Raw genomic sequence first — 9,677 nt, forward strand, 5'->3', positions numbered from 1 at the left:
ACCCGCACCTACTGTGTAATAGGCGTAGTCAATCGCACAGTATTGGAACCGCAAAGCTATCCAAAAAGTTGATCAATCCAACAACGCCACACAACATAGAGCTCCAGAAGGAACCAGAATGTGCGGTGAGGATCCAGCCTTGTCTCGCGACGGAAGACAAGGCTGAGTCCACGTGACCAGCCTTACAACTCCGCAACAAGGCGGCGAGGCTGTCGACGAAATAGTAAACTATTCGCCGCCAGTTTTCATACTTCTACCCAACACTCTAGAGCGACTTTCACCCTCACTAACACATCGGAGGGCCGAACCGTTCACTGCTACTCGATTTTGCCATCATGGCGACCCAAATACCTGTCGATCCGACTCTTACCTCAGCCAACACTCTCAAGCTTGAAAATGTGAGTCGTTCGCACACGGGCAGCAAGATCCTCGACTAACCAACGATTTCTAGACACACAATCGAGACGTGCTGATCGCGATCGAAAAGAAATACCAAAAAGAATGGCAGAAGAACAAAATCTTCGAATCGGATGCGCCTACAACGACCGAGATCCCCTTTGACTCAGTCCCCGCCGCGGAGATTCGAGAAAAATACCCCAAGTACTTTGGCACCTTCGCGTACCCGTACATGAATGGTGCTCTACATGCTGGACACAGTTTTACAGTCAGCAAGGTGGAGTTCACCGCGGGCTTCAACCGCTTGACCGGAAAGCGGGTGCTGTTCCCATTGGGGTTTCATTGTACGGGCATGCCAATCAAAGCATGTGCAGACAAACTCGTCGAAGACGTGAAGAGGTTCGGACAAAATTTTGAGTACTTCCATGGAGAGGAGGACGCGGCAGCACCAGAATCGAACGGAGTTGCCGTTGCGCCCACACAAGGAGTCGACGTGAAGGACGACCTCACCAAGTTCAAGAGCAAGAAGGGCAAGCAGGCTGCAAAGACGGTCAAAGCTAACTACCAATTCCAGACGATGCTTGCTATGGGAATACCCAAGGAAGAGATCCACAAGTTCGCAGACGCCAATTACTGGCTCGAATACTTCCCCCCAATATGTCAACAAGATCTGATCGATTTTGGAGCTAGGATAGATTGGAGGAGGAAGTTTGTCACAACCGACGCAAATCCGTACTATGACGCCTTTGTACGATGGCAGATGAATCGCTTGCACGAGCTCAACAAGATCCTGTACGGAAAGAGATACACGATCTACAGTCCTAAGGACGGCCAACCGTGTATGGACCACGACCGGACCAAAGGTGAGGGTGTAGGTCCAACTGAGTACACAGCTCTAAAATTGAAGGTCAAGGAGTGGTCCCCCGGAGCAGCGAAGGCAGTGGAGTCTAAGATCCCCCCGGACGCCAGTGTCTATTTCGTGCCTGCGACCTTAAGACCGGAGACTATGTACGGTCAAGTATGCTGTTTCGTTGGACCGAAGATCAATTACGGCATTTTCAAGGCCTCAGAGAAGGAATATTACGTGGTCACCAAGAGAGCGGCTTGGAATATGGCTTTTCAAGGTACTTTCTTTGACGAGGAGCATTTTCCCCGTGATCAAAAGGAGCTGAAGCCTGTTGTGGAATTGTCTGGATCTGCCTTCGTGGGTACTCTCGTCAATGCGCCTCTATCGGTACACAAAGAAGGCGTTCGAATATTACCTATGGAGACGGTATCTGCAACAAAGGGCACTGGTGTTGTCACTTCAGTTCCGTCTGACAGTCCGGATGATTTTGCCACGGTCAGAGAATTGGCTAAAAAGGCGGACTTCTATGGCATACAAAAAGAATGGGCTGAGCTGGAAATCATCCCTATTATTGATACCCCAGCCTATGGTAATCTGGCGGCGAAGTACCTGGTCGAGACGAAGAAGATCCAATCGCCGAAGGACACCACTTTGTTGGCTGAAGCAAAGGACCTGGCGTACAAGGAAGGCTTCTACAACGGCACGATGTTGGTCGGAGAATTCAAGGGCGAGAAGGTCACCGACGCCAAAGAGAAAGTCCGAAATTCCTTGATCGCATCTGGCGAAGCGTTCCCTTTTGCCGATCCTTCAGCCGAAGTCATCAGTCGGAGTGGAGATGAATGTGTAGTTGCGGATGTCCCACAGTGGTTCCTGAATTACGGCGAGAACGACAAAGAGTGGCAACAAACGGTTTTGGACTATGTAAAGGACAAGAATGGTCTTGAAACCTACACCCACGAAACCGAAAACCAGTTCGTTGCCAACCTTGAGTGGTTGAACCAATGGGCATGTGCAAGGACGTATGGTCTGGGCTCTAAACTCCCGTGGGATCCCTCGTTTTTGGTGGAAAGTCTGAGCGACAGCACTATCTATATGTCATACTATACGGTCGCCCATTTCTTGCACGGAGACAAATTCGGCAAGACGCCTGGGCTATTGAACATCAAGGCGGAACAAATGACGGATGATGTCTGGGATTACATCTTCACGCGGACGAACGACGTCAAGAAGGTTTCGGAATCCACAAAGATATCGGTGGCGGACCTGCAAACCATGCGACGGTCTTTCGAGTATTGGTATCCTCTCGACTTGAGATCCTCTGGAAAGGATCTGATCCCCAATCATCTTACATTCTTCCTCTACATCCATCTCGCCCTTTTCCCCCGCGAATATTGGCCGAGATCTGTCCGCTCGAACGGCCATCTCTTGCTCAACGGGGAGAAAATGAGCAAATCCACCGGAAACTTTTTGACCTTGAGTCAAGCAGTGAAGAAGTTTGGAGCCGACGCTACACGAATAGCTCTTGCTGATGCGGGTGACGGCATGGAAGACGCGAATTTCGAAGAGAAAGGCGCCAACGCCGCTATCATGCGGATGTACGTTCTCAAGGAGTGGATCGAGGATACGTTGAAGGACGAAGGACTCCGCAAGACGCAAGGGGAGGTCATTTGGGACAAGCTTTTCGAGGACGAAATGAATTTGTTGGTGCATGAAGCGTACCAGCACTACTCCGAGTAAGTCCCCAAAACCACTTTACCATGCCACTATGGTTGGGATCATGCTAACGGTTGCTTCTTAGCACAAACTACAAACTCGCCCTCAAATCCGCTCTCTACGACTTCCAATCCGCCCGTGACTTCTACCGCGAAGCCTGTCTCTCCAGTGGCATACCTCTCTCGTGGCCCCTCGTCCTCCGCTACGTCGAATTGCAATGCCTCCTGATCTCCACAATCGCTCCTCACTGGGCCGAGTACATTTGGCTCGAAGTTCTGCACAAAGACCAATCCATCCAACTTGCCCACTGGCCCACTGACGTTCCCGACGCAGACCCCTCATTAACCGCCGCGAGAGAATATGTGAAGACGACATCCAGCAACATCACGAGCGCAGAAGCGCAGGCCGCCAAGCGAATGGCAAAGGGCAAGGCTGTGGTATTCGACCCCCGCAAACCGAAGCATATAACGATCTTCGTGGCGTCGCGATTTCCCGAGTGGCAGGATAAATATGTCGACCTGGTCCGCTCCATGCTGGAGGAAGCAACTCTGGATGACGACAAGGCTCTGAACGCGTCCGTCGCAAAGATCGGCAAGGGCCCGGAAATGAAGAAAGCTATGCCCTTCGTCCAGGCACTCAAGAAGAGACTCGTGGTGAACAAGGAGAGTCCGGCGGCCGTGTTCGAGCGGAAATTGCCTTTTGACGAGGTGCACGTCTTGACCGAGATGAGGAAGGGCTTGATGAAGAGCAGCGGCTGCAAGGACGTCAAGGTCGTCAGCGTCACGGACGAGAACAGGCAGAGTCTCCCGCACATGGCCGAATCGGCTGTGCCGGGCCAGCCCACCTTCTTGTTCGAAAACGTCGAGGAGTGAGAAAAGGGTGTGTCACCCTTTTCTGTCCCATTTGGCTTGACCTTTGCCTTTACCTTCTCTTTCCTTGCCTCCGTCAAATCAGTTGAGCACCAGGAGCAGGGTAAAGAACGACATACTGACTCATGTGCGTTATCAATGCATTTTGCCCATGAAGTTTTTAACGAGCAACGGATGTATGGATGTATGTGTGGGTGTGAGGATCGAATTGCTCCGATGGAGGGCGTGTTTTTGGATGAGAAGACACAGTGGGATGAGAAAGGAAAGAAAGGCCACGGACAGACATATGATGAGAGATATGAGCACATGCTGACCATCAAGAAGGATCACCAGGTCGAAAAGAGATGCGGAGAAGGCATTTCATGTGCATCAAGATGGACGCATCTACGTATACGCCCTAGAGTTTGGGTCTGGTTAGACTTCCAGAAATCCAATAGAGCGAAGCCCCCAAATGGCCATCTAGACTCAATACAATGAATGGTATTGGGTTGCGCAACCAACATGCAGCCCCTAGCAGCGCTAGTACACAGGTATCTACCTATGGAGCAATGCATCGGCTGGCATGCTGTGCTGATCCAGTCTATCCTGCCGAATGAGACCCGGCATGGTTCTATCCCAGCCTGAGAGCGAACCCGGCGCCCTTCTCCTCGGCCTCGGCGTCCCAGCCCCTAAAAATGCCCTCGACCTCCTTCTCGTCTAGCTTCGGTGCGTCGCCTCTGACGGGGGCCTGGGGCGTGTCTCTCCTCCTCCTCTTCTCCTGGCCTGCTTTGCTCGGGAAAGTGGGGAACATCTCCTGCGACTTGGGGCGGGGATCTTCTGTGAAATAAGGGTGGTTGAGGATCTCCATGGCTGGGGGGCGCGAAGACGGGTTCAGCGCGAGGAGGGCGGAGAGCAGGCGCAGACCCGAGGCGGTGAGGTACGGAAACTTGGATGCCGTGAGGGACGGGTGCGCTGCGCGTTGGGGATGGGACAGGAGAGGGTGTAGCGCCTTGGAGTTGGGGAGGGAGCGGAAGCCAGGCCACGTCTCCCTCGTAGGAGTGCCCACCAGTGTGAAGATCTTGGAGAGCTGGTCGACTTCGTTCTTGCCCTGGAATAAGGGTTCCTTGGTGAGCAGCTCGGCGAAGACGCAGCCGAGACTCCATATGTCGACTTCAAAGTCGTACTCTTCCGCTCCCAGCAGGAGCTCCGGGGCACGGTACCACAGCGTGACCACCAGCTGAGTCAGTCGGGGGGCAGGGTTGGACGTATATCGAGCCATGCCGAAGTCTGCCAGCTTGACTTCGCCGCGGTTGTTCAGGAGGAGATTCGACGTCTTCAGGTCGCGATGCAGGATCCAGTTTGCGTGGAGGTACTCGATGCCCGAGACGATCTGGAGCATGAGCGTCTTGGTCTCCGAGGGCAGGAACGGCTCAGCCATGTCGTCGAGGAGGGTGCGGAGGTCGTGTTCCAGGAACTCCATGACGAGGTAGACACTGTTATGAGCCGGGATGCCCGTGGCCACATGGTTAACATCGTCTGGTATCCGTGCCTTTTCAGGAGAGACAAAGAGTTCGGGGTCGCCCCCGTAGGTAGTTCAGACTTACTCCTTTAAACTGTCGCCCATGACCACCTCGAGCAGCTTGACCACGTTCGCGTCCCGGCACGCCATAAGTGTCTGTATCTCTCGCAGTCCCGTCACGGGGAAGCCCTGGTTTATACGGTCCATCTTCAATCTTTTCAACGCCACGATCTCGCCCGTGTCCTTCCTTTTCGCACGCGACACGACGCCATAGGAGCCTTCTTCGATGTCGTTCAGAAGCTCGAATTGATCGACATGGCCGCATGGGCCGAATTGTCCGGCAGGGAATTGCAGCAAATGTGCCCCTTCAGCTTCGATTTCCACTTGTGGCTGTAGTATTGGTGACAATCCATTCTCTTCCTCCTCAAAAGATGTTCGTGGCCGTTTGCTCGGTCGCTCATTGTCGTCGGCAGGAGTGGGGAGCTGGGAGCTGGACAGAGCGGCGCTGCGAGCTTTCTTTTCCTTGAGTCTTTTCCTTTCGGCTCTCTCCCTCCTCCGCTCTGCAAGCGCCACGGCGGTTTCTTGGTCGGCGTCGTCAGTGGCCCATTTGGATGGTTTGGGGACCATGTTGCGATATCAGTGCTCAGGAGTCATGAACTCGCCAGAGGGTTGCAAATTCGGGAGTCTGTTGCAGCCCGGGTGAGCTGTCGTCTGTCCTTGGTAAGTGCAGTGCAGGCTGTGAAACCTTTTCCCGCCCGCGCAAAATGAGACGATCATTTCTACCAGCGATAAATAATATTCAACGCGTCAGACCACAAGAATATTGGCGCGCTTGGACTTCCTCACGTATCGATATCTCGGATGATATCTGTTGCTTCTGAAATATTGGCTCTTGGATGTCGGGTACGTGTGTCATGGCTCTAATCTATCGATTGCGGTCGTCAAGTATATCCCTATCTGTTCCCAGCGCCGTCTCAACACATCTCTTTGCGAAGCCAGCCCAACTTCGAGCCGAGCAATTTGCTCGAGGCTCTTGTCCACAATGTCTACATATGCCTTCAGCGCTTGCCGGAGGAGTCCATGGACCGCGCTCTGGTACTCGTCGTCATCATCCACCCCATACATAACACCCTCGTTCCACGTTTTCAAAGGCATGCACAGCAACCTCAGCGCAACCCGTGTACGATAGCAAGCCACCTCGTCGTCCTGCATCGACGGCGTCTCCAACACGTAGTTGCCCAGGTAGCCCGCCTCTTCCAACATCTCGCTCTGCTTGTCAGAGAAGAGGGGCAAGATGACGGTGTCCAAGGATACCTCATCCCACTTATTCTCCGCCAGGATGAAGCCATATTCCACCAACAAGAAGTCGTTCGGATGGTTGCCGTAGGAGATGTACAGCTCCTCGCCCTTCCTGACAGCTTGGTCCAGCTTGAACTCGTATCCCGTTGCCGAATAGGAGACCTTGCAGCCGCCGTCGGAGTGGTTGAAGTAGTCGCCAAAGGGAACCAGTGCCAGGCACTCGTCGGCTTCGGGCGTGTCTTCGGGCTTCATGTCCGGGGGCGTGTAGTAGAAAGTCCTGGTGCTCGCCAGAAGCCAATAGTGGCGGTAAGCGTCGTCCGATAGCTGTGGAAAGGCTGCGGAAACGACATTCCAGTCGCGCGAGACCTTTCCTTGCTGCTTTCTCAGAAGCGCCAATGCTGGCTGTGGGAGGAGCTCTTGGAGTTCCGGTGGCCAGAAAAGCGGCATTGACTGGTCCAATTCCTCCATCGATGGCAGCGTCGCTCTCCAGAGGGCATGACTCTCGGACGCGTCCGTGGCCAATTCCGCAGCCAGGAGGCCGTTGATACTGCATCCTTGAAGGGCCTCGGTGACGGTCTGAGGCACCGTCTCTGCTGTCCGAATCACAGACATGGGGATGTCCAGTATTACTTCTCCAGCCTTGGTGTCCGTCAGGATAGGCTCCAAGCGGCCGACGCATCTGTTTGACCTACCTTAAGCCTCCTTTCGGCGACGATACCCATTCCTTTACCAGGGAACCTGTGCGCCGCAACGCCATTGACCTTGATGCCATTGCAAACAGCCCATTTGGTAAGATCATGACGGGTCCCCATTTCCCAGATTCTGGTCTTACGGATAGTGTGAACAACACGGTCGCGGTTGATCAAGCCGACGAGCCAGGTGCAGGACCCGCCCGTAGTTGCTGCCCAATCACATCATGTGGCCACGATCCTGACGAGCATCAAGGGACTGACAGACACCAACCTCAAGAAGACATTTATAAACCTAATCGAAGACTACTAGTTGCCACTAGGTGCCCGACTACTTCTTCTTGATGATTTTGGACCGAGTTGTTGACACACTTGCGTCAGTGATTGTCCGCGCATCGCTCGCCATCACCACTCTGTCATAGAGAGAACCGCCTCGCGAAGCAATGTCATCGAACAATCCAGATGCCACCATGGCTTCCCTCCGAGCATCTGCTCTTCCAGCGCTCACCGGGTTGATGGGTACGGTGGGCATCGCAACTGGGTTCTACAGCTTCCGGGCCCCAGTCGATGCTGAGACCATGTTTGGCATCCTCGTCCCGTCTTCGGTGAACACGTCCCCAGAACTTCGGACCTGGCAACAAGCACAGACCTATACCCGCGGCCTCCGTAACCTGGCTGGTGGAATGTCCATTGTGGGCATCACCGCCTTCTGGCGCTTCTCCCCGTTGTGCCAGTCGTCGCCGGTGGCCGCCCTGACAGCCAAAAGATGCCTGGGCATCATCTTCTTGACGGGCAGCATTATTGGGGGAGGGGATGGTCTCGTCACCCAGTGGTTCGCCCAAGGAGATGGCACCTCCGAGAAAGCACGCGAGGTTGGCAAGAAGGCGGGATTGGGACATCTGGTCATGACGCTGCCCACTTTGGCCCTCGGGCTCTCTTGTTTTTTGATGTGACAAGCAGAAAGACTAAGGCAGACTCAGACATTGGGGGACCAAGGTGGAACTGATTGACTTCTGTGTCAATCAGTATGTTCGACAAGACAACTCTACTCACCAGCCAAAAAAAAAGTCTCATGTATATTATGATTGTATTAAACTATCTGACTGTCTTGGCTGGCGGAGAAACTGGAAGGCGCCATAGGGCCATTGACATCCACAGCTGTGGTTCCGAAGTCGGTCGAACGTCACTTTGCAGAAAATGCCTGTGGCGGATCTTTGCGGGGCATACGACGTATTATCGCAATATCATACTTTTGCAATATTTGACTATTACCAAGCATCTTCACAGCGCATTATTAACTGCTAGACACGTTGAACCGCATTCTTGAGGACCATTCGACAACAAACCGCTTGTCTGACCTTTGACCCTCATTGAATCCTTCACCACGAGTTCAAAAATGGGAAGTCTGGAAATCCAGCCATTTCAGGTGAGAATTGCCCACAACACACGTCTCCTGCCGACTCTTTCCCATATATGCTGACCACGGCACAGACAACTTTTGCGGTGCCTCTGCACTGCGATTCCTGCGTCCAGGATGTGACTGGCGCCTTGGAGAAAGTACAAGGTACTTGGTAGAAACCATGACGTCGAGGCTCGCGGTGCCAGAACTGACGTCCGCGGTGTGTTTTTCAGGCATCACCGAGATCCAAGCCAATCTTAAAGACCAACTTTTTTACATTGAAGGAACGGCCCCTCCTTCATCAATCGTGTCAGCCATTGAATCTACGGGACGGGATGCCATCTTACGGGGCAGCGGGAAGTCCAACTCTGCCGGTGTGTGCATCTTGGAAACTCATGCAGAAGGCGTGTCAGATCCGGTCCGTGGCCTCGCACGGATGGTCCAAGTCTCGGACAGTCACACCCTGGTTGACCTGACATTACGCGGGGTGTCGCCGGGAACATATCATGCCACGATAAGGGAGACAGGTGATATATCACGTGGGGCAGCCTCGACAGGTGGCATCTGGGAAGCTGTCAAGGAACTAGCGGGCTTCAGGCAGCCTCGCGGCATGTTTGGGACGGTGGAGGTGAAGCAGGATGGCCGAGGCAGCGCATTCCTGGATCGCCCGGTGTCAACATGGGAGATTATCGGTCGCAGCATGGTGGTGTCGAAACAACCACCAGAGGGAGCGTTTCAGACCGAAGATCCAGATATCCTAGTCGGGGTCATTGCTCGCAGTGCCGGAGTGTGGGACAATGATAAGACCGTGTGTAGCTGTTCGGGGAAGACAGTATGGGAGGAGCGCAAGGAGCAGGTCGAAAAGGGGATGCTATGAGCTGCAATTGGTTGTACTGGAGCCTACTGGTACATCGACGTTGGTCGTGTCCCATCGTGGCACAACAGTATGTTGAAAATTGAAAAAAGT

General features: G+C 53.6%; 5 protein-coding genes across 5 annotated transcripts; 3 read left to right on the top strand and 2 right to left on the bottom strand.

The window, feature by feature from the left end:
• Positions 1 to 335: 335 nt before the first annotated feature.
• Positions 336 to 3,828, top strand: A1O5_11974 (leucyl-tRNA synthetase; the record flags this gene model as incomplete). Its single annotated transcript, XM_007752543.1, has 3 exons — positions 336 to 398; positions 452 to 2,976; positions 3,042 to 3,828. The coding sequence occupies 3 exons, from the start codon at positions 336 to 338 to the stop codon at positions 3,826 to 3,828; spliced, it is 3,375 nt and encodes a 1,124-aa protein (XP_007750733.1).
• Positions 3,829 to 4,435: 607 nt separating this feature from the next.
• On the bottom strand, positions 4,436 to 5,950 carry A1O5_11975 (CMGC/CDK protein kinase; the record flags this gene model as incomplete). Its single annotated transcript, XM_007752544.1, has 2 exons — positions 4,436 to 5,297; positions 5,409 to 5,950. The coding sequence occupies 2 exons, from the start codon at positions 5,948 to 5,950 to the stop codon at positions 4,436 to 4,438; spliced, it is 1,404 nt and encodes a 467-aa protein (XP_007750734.1).
• Positions 5,951 to 6,235: 285 nt separating this feature from the next.
• A1O5_11976 (uncharacterized protein) lies at positions 6,236 to 7,434 on the bottom strand (the record flags this gene model as incomplete). The annotated part of the gene is made up of 2 exons (XM_007752545.1): positions 6,236 to 7,261; positions 7,315 to 7,434. The coding sequence occupies 2 exons, from the start codon at positions 7,432 to 7,434 to the stop codon at positions 6,236 to 6,238; spliced, it is 1,146 nt and encodes a 381-aa protein (XP_007750735.1).
• Positions 7,435 to 7,781: 347 nt separating this feature from the next.
• On the top strand, positions 7,782 to 8,264 carry A1O5_11977 (uncharacterized protein; the record flags this gene model as incomplete). Its single annotated transcript, XM_007752546.1, has 1 exon — positions 7,782 to 8,264. One exon carries the CDS (start codon positions 7,782 to 7,784, stop codon positions 8,262 to 8,264), a length of 483 nt encoding a protein of 160 aa, XP_007750736.1.
• A 520-nt stretch (positions 8,265 to 8,784) lies between these two features.
• Positions 8,785 to 9,587, top strand: A1O5_11978 (uncharacterized protein; the record flags this gene model as incomplete). Its single annotated transcript, XM_007752547.1, has 2 exons — positions 8,785 to 8,875; positions 8,944 to 9,587. The coding sequence occupies 2 exons, from the start codon at positions 8,785 to 8,787 to the stop codon at positions 9,585 to 9,587; spliced, it is 735 nt and encodes a 244-aa protein (XP_007750737.1).
• Between the last annotated feature and the right edge of the window lie 90 nt (positions 9,588 to 9,677).

Source organism: Cladophialophora psammophila (genome assembly GCF_000585535.1).
Source record: "Cladophialophora psammophila CBS 110553 chromosome Unknown aczJe-supercont1.30, whole genome shotgun sequence".
In the NCBI taxonomy this organism is placed as follows: domain Eukaryota; kingdom Fungi; phylum Ascomycota; class Eurotiomycetes; order Chaetothyriales; family Herpotrichiellaceae; genus Cladophialophora; species Cladophialophora psammophila.